Source organism: Ziziphus jujuba, chromosome 9, assembly GCF_031755915.1.
Source record: "Ziziphus jujuba cultivar Dongzao chromosome 9, ASM3175591v1".
In the NCBI taxonomy this organism is placed as follows: domain Eukaryota; kingdom Viridiplantae; phylum Streptophyta; class Magnoliopsida; order Rosales; family Rhamnaceae; genus Ziziphus; species Ziziphus jujuba.
Genome location: NC_083387.1, coordinates 22797418 through 22815980, shown reverse-complemented (window position 1 = coordinate 22815980; position 18563 = coordinate 22797418). Strand labels below are relative to the sequence as shown.

Sequence of the window (18563 nt, the reverse complement as noted above, 5' to 3'; positions counted from 1 at the left end):
GGCTTGGATAGCGAAAGAAAGAGTGAGGCCCCACATTCAGCCACCATAATTATTAGTTTTGAGAAAATTAAAAGAGGAAAAATAAAATTAAATTAAAAAATAAAAAAATAAAAAAAGAAAGGGTTATTGAAGAAATGGGTGAGAGAGGTGAGAGGGACATATAGAGAGTTGACTGACTTTGGGGGGATCCGTCAACGTCATCAAAGCGACCACCACCTAACCACTTGAAAGCTATATCCCCCATACTCCCCCTCCCCATGCATCTCAGCCACACATTATCACATCCTTTGTTTGGCATCCTATCCTATGCCCCTAATGCTGTGCTTCGTGCACTTGATCTTATCTTCCATTTTTTATATTATTATTATTATTATTAAAATATAATATATATTATGTCTCACCAAACTTTGTTACTTTTCCTACCAGCTCTACTTTTGCTATCTTGCGCTTTCTTCTTAACCTGCGCCCACCCAAAACACCTTTGTCCCTCTTCTCTCCTGTCTTCTGTCTTGTCTTTTTGTTATACGTTCTTTTGCTTTGTGTGTGAACCTACCAAAGGTTTTGGAGTGGTTTGGAGTCTTGGGACTTGGGACAGATTCTTACTTTGTACTCGTTTTTATGACTTTTACATTATACAGCACTTTGTTTTATTTATTTTCGAAAGCATATATATATATATATATATTTTTTTTTTTTTTTTGGGGGGGAAATCAGGAAAATCATTTCAAAGCATTTTAGCATAAAATGTGACTTTGCTCATAAAAGGTAACCCTATGTTCGAACCCGGCTTTATTGTTGTTAAAAAAAGCGGAGTAGTTTTACAAATAGTAACGCTGTCTTCAATAAGTTGAACTTATTTGAGCGTTTTATTCCTTTATTTTGCAAATTAAAAATGAAGTTTTTATATGATTTATTTGCTTTTATACAAACTTAATATTGTGTAACTTTTTTTTTTTTTTTTTTTTAAAGTCGGTTCAAATGATTGTTCAATCATCTTTGTAAAGACAGTTTTGTTTACTTTTGTGCATATATATATATATACACACACTTATGACTTACATGTTCTATGTGATATCTCCTGTATGTAACTACTATTCATCTACATAGTCACTTCAAATTAATTATCAGCCTTTCTTTTGGATATTAGAATCAATTACATAAAGTAAATGTTATTTTCTTTTAACTACATAATTAAAAAAAATTATTTTCGCTTTTTGAAATCCACCATCTTATTTTTTCTTTATAGGTATTCACATAAACAAGAGTTGTATTTGTTCTAAAATTTTGTAACAGATCAGCAAAGGTGGTCTTTAATTCTACTAGCAGTATATATTAAAACTACTTAAGGGAAAATAAAAGATACAAGTTAAAATTTTTAAGATCTATATAAATTTTTATGTTATTAATTATTTTATATAAACTTGATATATATATATATATATAGTATCAATTAATTAGTAGTAACCTAGTTACATGAAATAATATAAATGCAAATTATTTTTCATTCATCTGGTTTTTTAAAGTTGTATTTAAATGTGTAGACCAAATGTCAATGAACATTTGAATAAAACAAGATTGGGAAACCTAAAGTTCATTTTATTAAGTCCAGGAAGGAGATTTAGCACGAGACTGGATTGAAAATAGTATTCGAAATTATCATTACTAGTGATTATCGACTAAATTGTCCCTAAAAAAATCACTTTACCAATTTATTGGAAGATATTTATTTTATTATTGTGCTAAATACAATGTAACATTTGGTTAAATTTGAACTCTTGTACAGTTTAGTACATTGTTTTATTCTATGTAATCTGTATAACATCAAATGACAAATTATCATTTTAATAAGAAAAAATCTTTACACAAACATGCTTTTTCTTTCTAGGAAATCTTTTTTCAGAATATTTTATTAAATAGATAAAGTATAGTATTTTGTTAACTTCTTAAAGGTTTTTTTGTAATGGAAAACTTTTAAGAGTCTGACTAACAGTCCTAATTAACCAACACATGGTCGCCGTGTAAATTGAAGTCCTAACCTTAAATATAACAAATCCATTATTAAAAACCGACACTTTTGAACTTGGAATTTGGAAATGAGATCCTCGGCTGATTTCAAATTTATTATTTATTACATAAATGAGAAACTCCGACCCTCCAAAAAATATAAAACAAAATAAAAATTAATAAAAAAGAAAGACAAAAAGCAGAAAAAGTATACTTCTTCGTGGTTTTTAATGTTCTCACTTCTCAGCTGGAAAAGAAAAAAAAAAAAAATCAAATCAAATCAAGATCCTATATTTTTTCAAATGTGCAAGTAGTGGGAATATATATATTTTTTTAAAATATATTGGTTACAAAGTAGAAATTGAAAAAAAAAAAAAAGGTATATAAAAGAAAAGGGAGATAGAAATATAAAGGAGAAAATACTTAACACCATCTTAAATTTTTACTAAAGTTTCAATTTGCTCCTTGAACTTATTTTAGTACAATTTCCTCCCTAAATTTTGACACAGTGTCAATTTTGCTCCAGCTTTATTTATTTATTTATCTATTTATGTTTGGTTAGAATTTGGCTAAAATGATTGGTTAATATTGAAATTGCTTGCTTACATTTAATAAAATGTATCTAAACAAAACTTTGTTTAGGTCAAATTTAATAATAATAATAAAAAGATAATACTTGTAGTGCATAGTGTTTTTGGTTTATTTATTTAGCAACCTTTTTTTTAAAAGAATTTTGTTAAACACATATTTTATTAATATAAGTATGCAATTTCAATATTAGCCAATGAATTTTGTCAAATTCCAATAAATAAAAAAATTAGAAAGAAAACAAATTGATATTATGTCAAAGGGGGACATTACTAAAGTTGAGGAAGGTATTATGTAATTATCCCACATATAAAATTAAGAAATTTTTTTTTTTAAAAAAAAGGACAGATATTTTATAGTTTGGTATGCAAATGTTGTTTGCTTTTTTTATTTTTATTTTATTTTGGGATAAGCAATTAATAATCAGCAAAAGAAGTGTTTGTGTTTTAAGTAAAAAAAGGGGTAAGGAGGCTGTTGGGGATGAAGACGTAGAGGAGCTACAGTGTAGCCGTAAGTATCCAATTGAAGTGAGTGTGGGGTCCAGGTGGGAGAGAGGAGGGACCCACGTGGCGTGGAAGGTGACAGGGGGTTGGGACCCAGCGCCGCAACCGCGCACATGAGCCTACGTCGGACGGCTGCCAACTACCGCCCAAAAAGAGCGGAGTTGGTAGCGTGTGGGACATACACCCTGTCCATTCCCTTTTTTATCGTTTTGCCATTCCTGTCTCCCATTATTTACCATCCTACCATTCACCCTCTCATTCCTCATCGGTATCCAATCTTGTATACTCTCCTCCTCCCCCACCCCAACCATCCATACATACACAGCATGTTTCTCTTGTTTCTTCACTTTCTGACTCATCATTGAGAAATCCATGAAAATGGGCCAAAAATAATAATAATAATAATAATTAATTAAAATAAATAAATAAAAATTTAAGTAAAGCAAAGGTCCCATTTGATTTGAGGTAGTTCCTGTGAAAAGAAGGAACAGCTACTTCCTTGAGCTTGTGCTACCCATCTTTTGGGACACAAACTCAAAGCTCTTTTCTCTTTCACATACTCTAACACATTATTATTATTTAAAATGCAATTTAAATATGTTTTTCCCCACACCAATAATTCATTTTCAAAATACATGATCATGTGCTCCCATGATACCATCCTAATTTTTATTTTTATTTTTGGATATATATGATACCATCCTAATTATCTAATAATTCTATCTCTTTATTTTATCATTATCACCTATATGATATCCTTGCATGTCTTATTTTTCTTTTCGTAGAAGGGGAAAAAAAAAAAAAAAAAGATAAGGTGTTTCTTACAAATATTGTTTATCTTTTAGACATGTGAAATGCAAAAAAAGACAACTGCACCCAAGTATGATTCAGACAACTGCACCCAAATATTGAATCATAAAATGTCTAAGCATTTAAAAATAATTTTACTACAAAGAAAAATCACGGAATATTTAAGAGAAACATAACTAAATTTTCAATTTATAATGAACAACATAGTAATATAATTTTTAATCCTCATTATATTACTCATGTACATTTCATTATATAAATTGAGAAATAGTTAACAAAAATGAAATTCTCATACATATGTATCCAACCCTTTTTTTTTTTTAAGGGTTAAATTAAACGGATTGCATTGGGGTCACTAAGGAAAAGAACAAATTGTAAATAACCAGACAAGAACAATGGCAGAGAAAAATAATAAAAGAAACATGATGGAGGCAAAACTTACAATTATTAATGTAGGTAGCTAACACATAGATGGACCCCCCATCTCCAAAAATAATAATAATAATAATGATAAAAGAAAAGAAAGGTTTGGCCCTGGCCATAATGTTTGGTATAACACATTTTTGTCATCTATATCCAGTTGGACAAACTGTGATCCAAGAATAGTTTGGATAGAAGTACTTTTTTCTACCAAACAAAAAATAGATAAGTTGGAAGGTAATAATTTAGTAATTGAAAACTCTCTCTACTATAAAGTCATTTAAGTAAGGTAGGAGAAGAGAAAGGAAAAGAAATGGATCCAGAAGAAAATACAATAGAAGCAGAGGCAGCGAGGACCCCACCACCAAAGGTCTTTTGCATGTGATGTTGGTGGAGGTTGAAACCCCATTAACAATTTAAGGTAGAACAATAATTAGACCATTGATAGAGAGAGAAGCAATATACAAAATTATTAATATGGGAAAGTATAAGCCTGCCAAACAATTTTTTTTCTTTTTCTTTTCTATTCTTTTTCTAGCTAGAGAGAAAGAGAGAGAGAAAAAAGAGATAAAAATATCTTATGGAAGCTTCCAATGTCTCTACCTAACACCTTTGAAGAAGAAAAAGAAAGGTTGAAAAGTGACCCACTTTTTTTTTTTAATATATATCTATGTGGGAAGAGGCATTGTTTTTATCTGGATCTTGTTTCAAAGTAGCTATACCCCATTGATGTGTCCTTTTTGATCATGCCCATCTGTGTCTTAGATTGCTTTTGGGGCAATGGAAATTCATCTTTCTTCTTTTGGAGATTCTTTTTAACCATTTTGTCTTCCCTCTTTTATATTAATGTTATAATATATATATATATATTGATCCAAGCTAGCCAATTAAAAAAACTTTAATTATTATTTCTGAGATTAGGTTGGTAACATATCCTTATTGTTATTTGTCATGCATTATTATTATTTTCAAAATAATTTAATTAAAATACTTTGGTGGTGCATGGCCATTGAGCCAAAAGTAGCTAGCTATTGAAGGACCAGGCACAGGCACCAATTAGGTTGGTCCTTGTATGGTCTTTCTGACCCCAGTGACATAAAACCATGAATTAATTGCTGGTAGATAAAAATTTGGTGGTGGGTGTGACCCCATTGACCCCAATTTGGTCAATTTCAAAATCATTTGGCAAAGTTTCAAAACTCTGTTGTCTAATTTATTAACTTTGGTAAATTACATTTAGATTTTACAGTAGTTACTGACAGCTTTAAAAAGGTCCAAACAGTAAAAAAAAAAAAAATAGGTGCAAGTAGTTGAAGCTGTTTTAGATTTCTTAACCTAAATAATATACTCTCAATATTACCAAGAAAATATATAATGTCCTCTCAACATAATTCCAAGTCAAAGCATATTTAACATGCGTATAATATTTAGTAGAGTATATATGGTATATATTTCCAGCCAAAAAAAAAAAAAAGTATATAAGGTATATATTATTTGATTGATCAATTCCATTTCATCATTAAATGTTTGCAATTTAATTAGGTACATCCCTTCTTGTTATTGCCAACCATATATATATATATATGTGCTAGGCAATATTCTATATGGTGTGGGTAAACTCTAAATTTATTAGAATAAAATATTTATGTGGATAAAAGATTTATGCTTCTTGTTATTCTGAAAAGAAAAGAAAATTAATAAAAATGAAGTAAATGAAAGATAAATTGATTAATTAAACCAAGTGCCTTTTTTTTCTTGGTTTAGATTCCTTGAACTCTATGATCAACTGAACTATATAATTTATCCCAATGTAGTAACACAGTGCTAATTTTTTAATACATGGAAGTCAACAAGAATGCCCTCTTCTAAATCATCGGTTGTGCAGAGTACAAACACTATTCATACTCATTAACTTGACACTCAAAGAGAAGAAGAAGAATTAGTAGTTCACACTAAAATGTGAATTACATTGAGAACTTACAAAAATTGAAGAAACTCGCTAGTTAGGACTTAGGGTACAAACTCAACTATTATATATTCTCATTTCATTAAGTACAAAAGTAAATTGATCTCTTGAACTTAAGTAATATCTGCTTGCTATAAAAAGTAATTAAGCCAAGATAGTTTTGGGGCCAAAAAGGGTGGTTGGTCGAAATTTCAAAAATCAGTGCACAACTAAAGCCATTTTTCTCCACAAACAGTATAGCATGGAGTTGCATAAGCGATGCATGCTCTTCCAAACCTAATTAAATTAAAATGGATTAAAACCAGCAACCTAGATAGTAGCTAGCATAATGGTTTTTATGTAGAAGGGAAAAGAAACAAAAGAATGAAATCTAGTTAGGGTTTTTTTTACTTTCTAAAATAAATAGTATATTTCTATAAATATGGGTAGGTTGGTTCGTAGTTTACATAATAAATGTTTGGAGGTTGGTAGAAGAATGGTACTACGGACAGTTGTTAGTTCCTTCACGCTTTTTAAATAATACTAACTATTTTTTTTTTTCCCTCTTTTTTGGCCTTAACCAAGAAGAAGAGATTGGTTACCCACCACTCCATTCCTCCTTATTTCTCCTCCTCTGAGAGCTTATCCATTGCCTCCTCATCAAAAATCAATCCCCTCTTTCAGCAAGAGACAAAATAATCCAAAAAGAATCTAATTTTTAATTAATTACTTTTTTAAAACAAAAAGAGCAAAAAAAAAAAAAATCAATAATTGGAAGAAAATATAGATCATGCAAATCTCCTCCTTCAGATAGAATGAATATTTGATGACATCAACTTTTGATTTATTTAGAGGTTTTCTGACAATCAAAGAAGATTTTTATTTTTTGTTATTATTTTTGTTTTTAGGTAAAATGGCTAATAATGGGATCTTAGAAAAAGAGTTTATTTTGTGTTATTCATGCAAGAAGTGCATCGTATATAATTTTTGTTGACAGGAGATTCTGAAGAATCTCTAAAAACTCCACCTTCCACCGACCCTCTCTTCCCCCTTCTTCTTCTTCTTCCTCTTGTATACTCAGCCTGAACCCTAATGCCAGTATATATATAATATATATTTACTAGTTTAACATGTTTACCTTTCTTTCCATTTGCTTTGAATTTAACAATTTAACCAAAACACGTATGCTTTTGAAGATCTGGCAGAAGAGAGTCAGACGAATCCCAACTTTGTGTTGGGAGGAAAAGAAAAATGGAAGGGAAAAATAATAAATAAATAAATAAATAAATAAATAAAGACTTTTGCAGACCCAAAAATAAAAAATACAAAAAATCAATAGTCTAATAATTGTAAGGGGCAAATAAAAAAGAAAAATAAAAAGAAAGGCATTCACCAATAGTAATTATCAACTTAGCCTCAAAGAAAAAAGGAAAAAAATAGTATTTATCAACTGTACCTGAACTATACTATAGTATAAACTAATTTTGTCATACAAATTAGAGAAAGAAAAAGAAAAATGAGAAAAACAAAGAGATCAGCCTTCAAAATTACGAATTTTTTTTTTTATAGCAATAATCTCTTTTTTATCTCATTTTCTTTTCTCATATAATAGTAATAATATATGTTCATGATTATTATTTCATTTCCAAGCCTCTATAATCCAAAACATTACTTTTTAAACCCAAGAAATCATAACCATTAATATTGCTGTTTCCCGTAGCAGTAGTAGTACTGGTACCAGCAATAATAATCCCACAGCTACAATCTTTGCTGTTCTGCAAACCCAAACTGCAAGAAAAGCAAAGACCACCACTACCACTTGATAATCTTCTTCCGCCACTCTTCAATGGCTGATCAGCAGCAGTCTGATTCTGGTAAGGTGGGCTGATTCTGAGCTCGAGGTTCAAATCTGGACAACTCTCTTTAACAACAATTTGGGGGTTCAAAACGACGAGGTCCTTTCCAACCGAACCACCACTTGTGCTAGTTGTCGTCGTCGTCGTTGTTGTTGTGGTCGTTTTGTCTTCTTCTTTAACAGCAGAGGCAGCGAAAGAAATCGTCGTTGATGTTTCCTGAGGTGGTGGTGTTGTTGTTGTTTCGTTGAGTGGTCTGTGAGTTGCAGGGTCTATTCCTCTGTTCAAGAGCTTTCTTCTTATGTGGGTGTTCCAGTAGTTCTTTATCTCATTGTCTGTTCTTCCTGGTAATCTTCCAGCAATCAAAGACCACCTATAGGAAAAAAAAATAATAATAATTTAAAATTTAAGAAAACCCATCAATGCAAACGAACTCAAAAACAAAACCCCAGTTACGGATTTCGATTTGAAGTAGTGTGTATATATATATATGAATAAAGAGAGAGAGAGAGAGCTTACTTGTTTCCAAGAAGGCTATGGAGCTTGATGATGAGCTCGTCTTCTTCCTCTGTGAAATTGCCACGTTTGAGGTCAGGTCTGAGATAGTTAATCCAACGCAACCTGCAACTTTTTCCACAGCGGAGAAGACCAGCAGCTTTGGGAAGTGAACGCCAGCAACCTTCACCGTGAGCACGAATATAAGTAATAAGCCGATCGTCTTCTTCTTTGGTCCAAGCTCCTTTATTTGTATGAGCTTTTTCACAACATGGAGACCTTCCCATTTTGAGTTGTAGGATATAATAACAAAGTAGTAGCTAGATGGGATGAGAGATTGTTGTTTTAAAAATAAACAGATATATATATATATATATATATATATATATATATATATTTTTGCTTTCTGTTTTCTCCCTCTTTTTTTTTTTTTCTGGTTTTCTAAGCTTTTAGGGGGAAAAAATTGGAGGAGAACTAGCGGTGGTGTGGGAAGTGGTGGCCTTGTTTTTTGTGTTGCTGGAACATTAAGGCCGGCCCTTGAGAGGAATTGGAGGATTTGATTATATAGGCTTTTGACTATTAGAGAGAGAGAGAGAGAGAGAGAGAGGAGAGAGAGATAGGAGAGAGAAAGAAAGAGCCTAATTGCTTCTAGATGCGAGTTGGTGAGACAGGTTAGAGGGGAGTGGCTGGTGGTGGACTCTCTCTCTTTTTTTTTTCTTCTCTTTCTATGTGAGAGAGTTGATGATAATAGGCATCAATCATATAATAAGTTAAAGGGACATTAACTATGGAGGTAACCTCCAGGGCTCCAGGTAGGTATAAAGTAAGGTATATTAAAGTATAGGTAAGAGACAAGGTGTGATTTCTCTGTTTTATATATATATATATATATATATATATATTTTTTTTTTTTTCCACTTTCTGTCTAAACTGTAGGCAACTTTTAGATTCATAATTTAAAAAGTTTTGTAGCTAACTCTCAAAATCATTCCCAACCCATTTAGGTACATGTACTCCAATACAAGTAAATTTTTTTTTATTTTTTCCTTTTTAACTTTGTTGATGCTGTACTAAAATTAAGTGATTACACGGAAAGGGTGTTGTTCAATTTTACCTCTTTGTTTCCCCAATTTTGGGTTGGTTTAATTTTGTAAAATATATATTTGTTTTTTGTTTTTTTTTTATGATTTTTTTTCTACCAAGTGTCATCACTTAGCCAAGAAGAAGTTGTTGGAGGGAGAGAGAAGCTTACAAAATCAATCCTCATGAACTAAATTTAAGCTTAGGATGATGACCTGAATCAGATCCAAGGATTAAAACAGTAAATATAAAATTTTGGTTATTTTAGTAAGTTAGTTGTAGTGGGTATTTGAGAAAGAAATGTCACAAGTGGTTTGGCTATTACTATGCATTAGTATAGAGATGGTAGTTGTGGATCTTTATTCTATTGGTACACAATCAAGCAATAGAGGAAGAGAGAGAGAGAGAAGAAAGGTTTCTAGAAGAGTGGGAAGTTGGGTTTCAAGGCAAGATGATGAAAGAAAAGGAGAGAATAGGAAAAGAAAGATAATGAGTGTGAGTGTGGTTGTGGTTGTGGTTGTAATGTGGGCTTTGGTTCACCTTCCACTTTTCTTTTTTTCCCCAACCTTGTGGTGCAAGTTTAGGCAAACAGAGAGGGTAGGGTTAGGGACTGGGAAGTTGATTCACCTTTTTGTTGTTATCTCTTTCCAATTTGCCCATATAATTTGTTACCCACCACCACACATGCACTCTCTCTCATCATGAAAATCAAGTGGATGGTAGGAGTTAAAGGATCACGGGCACAAGAAGTTGTTGTCAATGAGAGAAGGTCCACTTATGTCATTATATGTTTTTTTTTCCCTTTCTTTTTTTAATGTGTATTTCACCTACCTTTTCATCCTTTCTGGCTCTCCTAGCTCCAGTCCAAACTCTACCTTCACTTTGATGTTGAACTATGCCACAAATTTATGATTTTATTCCCACAAAGGTATTATTAACTTTACTTTAAAAAAATAAAAAATAAAAATCCTCTTTTGACTCTTCTCCATTATGTTTACCAGAAATTTAGACACAACGGAAGGAAAAAAAAAAAAAAAAAAAAACATTTAAGGTTACATGAAACTCGGAGAGAAAAGGAAGCAAAAAGAAAATTTGGTTGAGATTGAGATTAGATTAATTGAGAATTGATGAGTTTAAACATTTAAGTGGGCGCATTAATTTAGTTGTGCCTGTGTTGAAATCAAACGGCACTCATCATCACAATCAGTTAGGTCGTTTTGACACTAGTGATTATCACAATGGTCTCTATCCAAACCGGTCTTCTTCCTTGTGGAAAAATCCACACACACAAACACAATCACATGGAAGAACCACAGAGAGAGAGAGAGAGAGAGAGAGAGAGAGAACAAATGTGCAGAAGGAATCAAAATCTAAATTACGTAATCGGTTGGTTAAGGGACTTAGAAGGAGTTGAGGGATGTGGGTACGCATTAGCAATTATCTGAAAGTGTGTGGTTGACAGCCAGCACATCATCATCACGTGTATGTCATGTGCTTAGGTATTGAGGAAGTCTCGTGGGGGCAGTCCTATAAACTCTTACCTACCACTTTGGCTGTCCTTCCCCATGTGGGGTTCTCTCATCTTTAGCCCTCGTGTCTCTTTTCGTGACCCACCTGCTGCTGGATAAAGCTTCCAAAATGCCTTCTCCGACATTAATATTTTCCACTATTTTGGTTCACGTATACCGTGATTCATGCACCCATTTCAGATATATATATATATATATACATAGATATATATATATATATATATATATACACACGCATATGAGAGAGAGAGAGAGAGAGAGAGAGAGCTTACAAGATCCCACCAAACAGAAGAATATCTATATATATAACAAATATGGCAGGCATGCATTTATAATATTTACTTCAAAACGGAGAAAAATGTTCACTTGGGTCTTTCTAGTCGTTCATCTAGCTGCCAAAAACCATTAAGGCATGTTGAAATTTTTGTTATTATCAGTAAGTAATGTATCTCTTAGCCTTAGCGTCCACATTAGAGACTCAAATGCTGCTGATTCATACTGGATTAAAAAGTAACCGGCCATGTCTACTTCATTTTTTTGCGAACTTCGTAAATACAGCTAAAGATCACCACTGCAGCAGCAACTGCAACTCCAACGGCACTTTGTGCCAGTATTGTGCTATCCTTTACTATTATCTTTGAGCCAGAGGAACGAGGTGTAAATCCAAGCTCGGAAAGTTTCTTATGTGATTCGGCATAATCTTTGAAGAATACATCCTCATCCTAACAAGTCAAATTATTGAGGAAATAAATTTAAGAGGAAAAAAAAAAAAAAAAAAAAAAAAAAACGAGGCACGGAAGTGGGTAAAGATGCATTGAAGCTAAAGATTATTTCAAGAAAGCAAATAATGGAACTCTAAGATGACACCAATTCAACTATTAACCGACTTTAGAAGTTGAATATTTATTGCAAATGACTTTTGTCCAAAAATAAGTTGGGCAACGAAACTAGCATTTAGGCTACCTACATTAATATTAGGGTTCATTACAGACTAAATTGATTATCTAAAGAACCAACCTAAATTCATTTAAAAATAAGGAACGAAACACAAAAGTTCATAGAAAAATCTTTAACAGCTCAATAGATTTGTAGAAAAGAGAAAGCAGTATTGCACTAGTGGTTTGAAGTTGGCAAAATAAAATGGCTCCAAAGCAACCTACCAGTATAAGAGTAGATACAAGGCAATAAAAGAAGCGACCGATTTAATCAGTGGCTCAACCTGATTACTAATCCAAGGTGGTTGGCAGGTCAGGATTGGTCAGATTTTGTAACCACTATCAAATGGGTATTTACAATATTTGATAGGCCCTAAATGAAGTGCCAAAATTTATAAACCATAGACTCAAATGAGTTCTAAATGGATACAGTTGAAATCACCAGGTATGCATGAACTCACCTAACTGTTGAGCAGCAAAATAATGGAGAGAAAATAAAAGGAAGAAGAAAAAGAACTCATATTACCCTTGCATACAGCTCAACATAATGGAGGAACTTAGGATCATCCAATAGAGCCCTGTCCGTTGGAAGTTTCAAAAGACCCTCAGATTCACCTTTCAACAATTCCCTGGTATAAATAGTGAAAGTGAAGGCAGCATCAGATAAGGCATTAAAAAGATCTATTTTAAAGCCAATAACTTGGAAACCAATTTTAAATCTTACACAAAGTATGAGTTATCAAACTTCAGAGGTTCCTCAGTCCAAGGACCATCAAAACCAGATCTTTCTGGATGAGCCCTTCCCTATATAGCAGGACAAATCAAATGGGGAAAAACAATGTGTCCAATAGAAGAACACCATATTTACATCAAACTGAAAAAGATACTTACCAGTGTATGGCCACCTGATAGTGCAACAATGTCCTGGTCAGACAAGCCCATGCGGTAAAAGATGTCCCTAAGATGTGGTGCACCTACCAAAACAATTCCCCCACCAAAAAGGAAAACAGATTTCAGACTTAATACATGAACGGTACACATGCAAACCGCAGAAACACATTGGCTCTGGTACACTGATACAATTGATACAAGTTATTAAAGCAAGAAGAAGAGGGATGAAGGTATGCATAAATGGAGCAACATAAAGAAGCCTTAATGACTAGATCAATTTGTACACTGAGCTCATGGCCACAGCGTGGAAGTATGGCTTATGGGAATGTAGACAACTGCCTTGTTTTTCACTTGGGAAATAAGACAGTAGATAGCCACTAAAAAATCCAGACAAAGGGACATACCTACATACACCTGTTTCAAGAAATTTACAATCCTAATTAATTCATGCACGATTGCCTGATATTGCCCTATGTTAGACAATCTTTTACATGAATAAGAACCATTTATTGGACCAACAATCATCCATAAGATTAAATAACTTAAAAGTTGTTTAACTATCTCACCGCCATGAAGCTCTAGTTACCAGTAGAAAAGATTATAGTTCTCAGCCACAGTCGATGCTAATAATGTGATTTATCAAAATATACACAAGAGTGTAGATTCTCAGCCACGGTCGATGCTAATCGGGTGATTTATCAAAATATACACATACATATATATTGAAGCAATATGAGTACATATACAATACATACTTGCCTATAAGCATTTGACAGTATCCTTATATATAAATATATATATATATATATATATAGTCCTATTGTGAGCGAAGGTGCTTACCACTGGGTGAGCGCCTAACATGTATCTTTCATTAGATATGCGAGTTAATTTATTTATCCGTGGATCAAATGAAGGATAAGTGTTAGGCGCTCACCAAGCGGTAAGCACCGTCTCTCACCATAGCATTTATATACACATAGGAACAGGCTCAAAAAAGGTGCATCTTATTTTTTTAAAGTATCGTCTACCCTTCATAGCCTTTAGATTCTCATTTAAAAGATGAGGCCCAGTCATTGATAGAATTCAAGGGCTATAAGGGTGGAACATACTTTATAAAAGTAAGCTGTACCTTATTTGAGCCTGACTGTATGAATATATAATATATAAATGTAGTCTCCATGTAAAATGCCTAGACTTTAAGATTTGGTGCCTGAATATGCTGTGGCAAGTTTACGTACTTTCAAGCAGAAGAAATGCCACAGCCCAATCCTGAAATAGGATGGACATCAACCTCACATACCATACCAAGGCATAGTTTCTGCATAATGTGAGATTCTACGAAATAGTGCACCTATAAGGGACAAATCTTTAGCAACAACCCTGACACTGAAAGACAAATATGTATTTTAGATGCACAAACATTATTTCATAAGCTTCAACATGAAGCGCTCGAAAATATATTTGTTTCTTTACAGAATCTGCAGAAAACAGGCAGGCTTTGGCCAAGAAGACTCCGAAATTTACACTAACGATGTTAGCCCACTATCCATGCAAGTGTCCTCCACACATGTTGAATGCAACTCTCATTAAAATAAAGCAAATGTAATTACATTATCAATGCTATATCAATCTATAAATATGAACCTATACATGGAAGTAAACTCTGCTCTGCATATGGAAGGGAAAAATAACATATTACAACTAGTTTGCCACAAAATACTAAAATACATATTGTTCATATAGGGTGTCTACAGAGTTAGAAGTATATTTTAAGTACTTAACACACCTAGTTTAGCATCTGGCAGTCGCCCTTCTTTTGGAGAAATTTTTGAATCCTAATAAAATCGTTCAAATTTTTAAACCAAAGGAAACAACAATATTAGTTATGCTCTTGAAATGAGCCACAATGACATACCTTTCTTCCTGGCACAAAGTCAATCGTAGGACCTCCGGTGACCTCAACTGCCACAACACCAGCAAGCTGAAAAACGAGATGTCAATATGTAAGACTTTTGGAAGCAGTAGTGTTTGCTCATTTTAGATATGTATTTATACAGGAATGATCCTCCTTCTGTGTGCACGTTCATGATTAGGCACTCAAGGAGTCCATTGGGTTTTGTTTTCTGATATCATAATTGAGTCCACTTCCAAATAGTTTATGCTTATGAAATTCTTAAAAACTTGACACGGTATCACATGTCAGATTGTTAGTTTGATCTTGTGTTAAATCCTGGTGACCCCCATTTCTTGTAATGTTTCTATTAATTTTTTGTTTTGCATGTATAAGAACAATACGTTTTTCAATATTGGATGAATCTATACTTGAGTGAGGGCGTTAAGTGTGATGTATAATAAATTCATAATCAAGTCCGTCCCAACAGCTAAAGCTTTAGAACAGAGAAACTAAACAGATTTTATAATTAAACATATAATCATGTAATTTAAGTGAAAGCGGAAGAGAATACTCAATCAAGAAGGTAGTTTTATAAGGTTATTAGTTATTTGACCAATTCAGTTTAAAATTTCCTCCATTCCCAATATAAATGACCTTCCATTTCACAAATTAAATCTTTTAGTGACTTACATAATAGACTCACTAAAACTTGCTAAAACTTTCCATCTACAAATTCATTAAAATATTCTCTAAAACTTTCCATCTACAAATTCATTCAAATATCCATATATATATATATATATATATACACATATATATAATATATCCTTTGGATTTATAACAGAGAATATTTCATAAAATACTATTTTTTCTGCCCCTTCAAGCAAAAAGTATGGAAACATCTATATATTTAATTCAATATAAAAAAAATAAATAATTGATAATACCCATAAGAAATAGTTGGTCAACAGTTATATGTTAAGCCCTACACTATCACTAATTCCTATCTTTCAAGCTTTAAGAATCAAAAACCAGTCTTTGAACACTATAGTCACCTGGTATAGGTCTGCATATGTGATTTTTGGATGTTTAGACTTCACCTCCTCTGAAATCAAAAAGAAAAGCACTGGTCAAATATATAAGAAGAAGAACCCAAATTAAGAATTAAAGAAAGAATATATAGTTTTAAATCGATGTCATATATGTTTGCATAATACAATAAGTAAGTCAAGATAAAAATAGTTTTGACTTTTGACAATCTCAAGCATCTTCCTTGCATTTCTTGAATATCATAATAATCCATTGACTCATATTCATGCAAAATTAAATTAAATGATTACAGTCAATATGCCTATGAATTAAATTTATTGACAAATTTATGTCAGCAAGGTTTCTATTTGTCCCTCCGTGATGTATGGAAGACTTTAGATAAGAATGAACCAAATGAATGGAGATAAACTTTAAACTCAACTTCAATATCTTGGAATTTTTCCACAATGTTGATGCCACATCATTAATACCAAAAGCCATTTAGCGTTCAAAATTTCCAAAATGTACATAATTACCAAGAAGATTGAACCAGTTTGAGATCATCAACATTTATTGCTAGTATTTACATAATAACATGTATAGTTTCTCTCTTTACTTTGACAAGCTCTTGAGATTTATTAATAATACATATATTTATTTAAAGAGAAATAGAATCTCAAAAATGATTACTCACTACATAATAACTACCCAAGATTGGGAGATCACTTGTGGCAACCATGTATAGCCCACCATCACGCAAAGGTGGTGAACCAGAGTATACAAGTTGTGGAATCAATGCACATCAGATTAACAATTGTCAGAGACAAGCTTGCTAATGCACGCATCTCATTTAGAGTTCCATAATCCATTTTCTTTGAGTTAAAAGCTAGGATAACCGGAGCCCTAAACCTGAACTCAACACCTGAATATTCTCTGTCACATATAAGAAGACTTCAACACAATTACTACCGTCTTCATCTAGACTACTTGCTGCCTCCAAACTCCAAATGACCGCGGATTTAACTTGCAAACCAAATCAGTAGTGCATAAATCCACCCAACACACAGGGAAATGTTCCAAATGCCGGGCATACAAATTCCTAAAATATGCATGCACAATTTTTTTTTTTTTTTGGGGGGGAGGAGAAGGGGGGGAAAAAAAAAGCGTGACACGAGCAACGAACATCTAAGTATCTAAAACCTGCAAATAGTATTAGCATTCATCCACAACAATCACAAACTACATTGCATTACCTAAGAGCTGAGTATAGTAGCTAATAAATACCGACGGTTTATAATTTATAGGTTAGCGTGGTTGTTTGGGAAAACTTTTTTACTATTATTCAAATTGAGAGAAAAATATACCGCAAAAATCAATGGCTTTCTTCAAGCCACTGTTAGAACCATGAGTGTACTCTTCCTCGTTCCTAATCGACCCATTAGGCCCGCCAGTCTTCGTGCTCGCATCATACGTTCCAGCATCGTGCCACCTACAAAAAAGTCAAGCATTCCAAAATAAAATAGATAAAGACATTCTTCTTCCGGCTTTCTAGGAAGTTCTCGAGAAACAAACAGATAAATATATATATATATATATATATAAAGAGAGAGAGAGAGAGTACGCCAAGCGGAGCATGATAGGAGCGCAGTTTCTGCTGGAGATAAGAGCACGGAGATCGCGACGAGCTTTGTCAACATGGCTGAGATAGTCGTTGTCAACCACCGGAAACGCCATCGGAAAAACGACGCCGAAGCTGCGGGCTGTGACTCTGTTACAGAGACCAAATTATATGAGACTCTCTCTCTCTCTCTCACTCTCTGCTTGAATTCAATTGGAGGACTTACTGGCTTGGCATATTGGTAACACCCACGCAGCAGTACCCAAAAAACAACCCCATTAATGGGTTTTGTTAGACTACTCAGCTTTCTCTTGTCCTAAATGGACCCCACAAATTACTGGATTTTAACGGATTTGATTGAATCAAATCGCAACGTGTCATCCTTTTGTTCCTACAATTTTGCTTGCATTGTCATCCAACGGTCCTCCTCGATTTGAATTCCAAGCAAGCACAAAATGTCAAAATTATATAATTTGTTGTTACCCTGCACAACAATTTGCTAATTAATTGTATTTTGTTATATATTGATATTATTATTTTTTATTGTAAATTTCTAATTTGTAAGTAGTTTTGAACAGTTTTTAAATTGTCCGATTACAAATAAATTGCACTGATGGTAGCTAAAACATTTTTTTTTCCAACATTTAAGTTTTTAAAATATATTAATACTAAAAATTTAATCTTAGCAATTAAATGTCATATTTTTTTTTTTGTTAATGAGCAATTAAATGTCATATAGCTCCAGTGAAACCTAGAAGCAATATAATTTGCTAACATACTAATTAAAGGTGCACTTTCCAAATAGATTTTTGTTGCACTTTAAAAAAAAAAAAAAAAAAGGAAAAAAGGATTTTTGTTCTTAACAAAAAAGAAATATATTTATATGATACTCAAATAATTACTGTCATACCAATATAAATACCACTAGTGGCCATCGTTAGCAAGTATCACATAACCGATAATTTTTTA

General features: G+C 32.8%; 2 protein-coding genes across 2 annotated transcripts; both read right to left on the bottom strand.

Moving 5' to 3' along the window:
* Positions 1 to 7680: 7680 nt before the first annotated feature.
* On the bottom strand, positions 7681 to 9386 carry LOC107404478 (myb-related protein 308). The gene is made up of 2 exons (XM_016011429.4): positions 8643 to 9386; positions 7681 to 8496 (listed from the first exon to the last, which is right to left on the bottom strand). Exons 1-2 carry the CDS (start codon positions 8903 to 8905, stop codon positions 7905 to 7907), a joined length of 855 nt encoding a protein of 284 aa, XP_015866915.1. The 5' UTR covers positions 8906 to 9386; the 3' UTR covers positions 7681 to 7904.
* Positions 9387 to 11510: 2124 nt separating this feature from the next.
* On the bottom strand, positions 11511 to 17866 carry LOC107404477 (L-ascorbate peroxidase 3). The gene is made up of 9 exons (XM_016011428.4): positions 17598 to 17866; positions 17341 to 17465; positions 16003 to 16052; positions 14969 to 15034; positions 14840 to 14888; positions 13054 to 13136; positions 12887 to 12966; positions 12689 to 12791; positions 11511 to 11949 (listed from the first exon to the last, which is right to left on the bottom strand). Exons 1-9 carry the CDS (start codon positions 17708 to 17710, stop codon positions 11752 to 11754), a joined length of 867 nt encoding a protein of 288 aa, XP_015866914.2. The 5' UTR covers positions 17711 to 17866; the 3' UTR covers positions 11511 to 11751.
* Positions 17867 to 18563: the final 697 nt, after the last annotated feature.

Bases quoted from the DNA above. Each gene is read 5' to 3' on its own strand.
- LOC107404477 (XM_016011428.4), bottom strand. From the start codon at position 17,710: ATGGCGTTTCCGGTGGTTGACAACGACTATCTCAGCCATGTTGACAAA. The intron at 15,035-16,002 runs GTGACTATAGTG...CTCGTTTTTCAG, and splicing joins CATATGCAGACCTATACCAG to CTTGCTGGTGTTGTGGCAGT. The intron at 14,889-14,968 runs GTATGTCATTGT...CGATTTTATTAG, and splicing joins ACTTTGTGCCAGGAAGAAAG to GATTCAAAAATTTCTCCAAA.
- LOC107404478 (XM_016011429.4), bottom strand. From the start codon at position 8,905: ATGGGAAGGTCTCCATGTTGTGAAAAAGCTCATACAAATAAAGGAGCT. The intron at 8,497-8,642 runs GTAAGCTCTCTC...TTTTTCCTATAG, and splicing joins CATAGCCTTCTTGGAAACAA to GTGGTCTTTGATTGCTGGAA.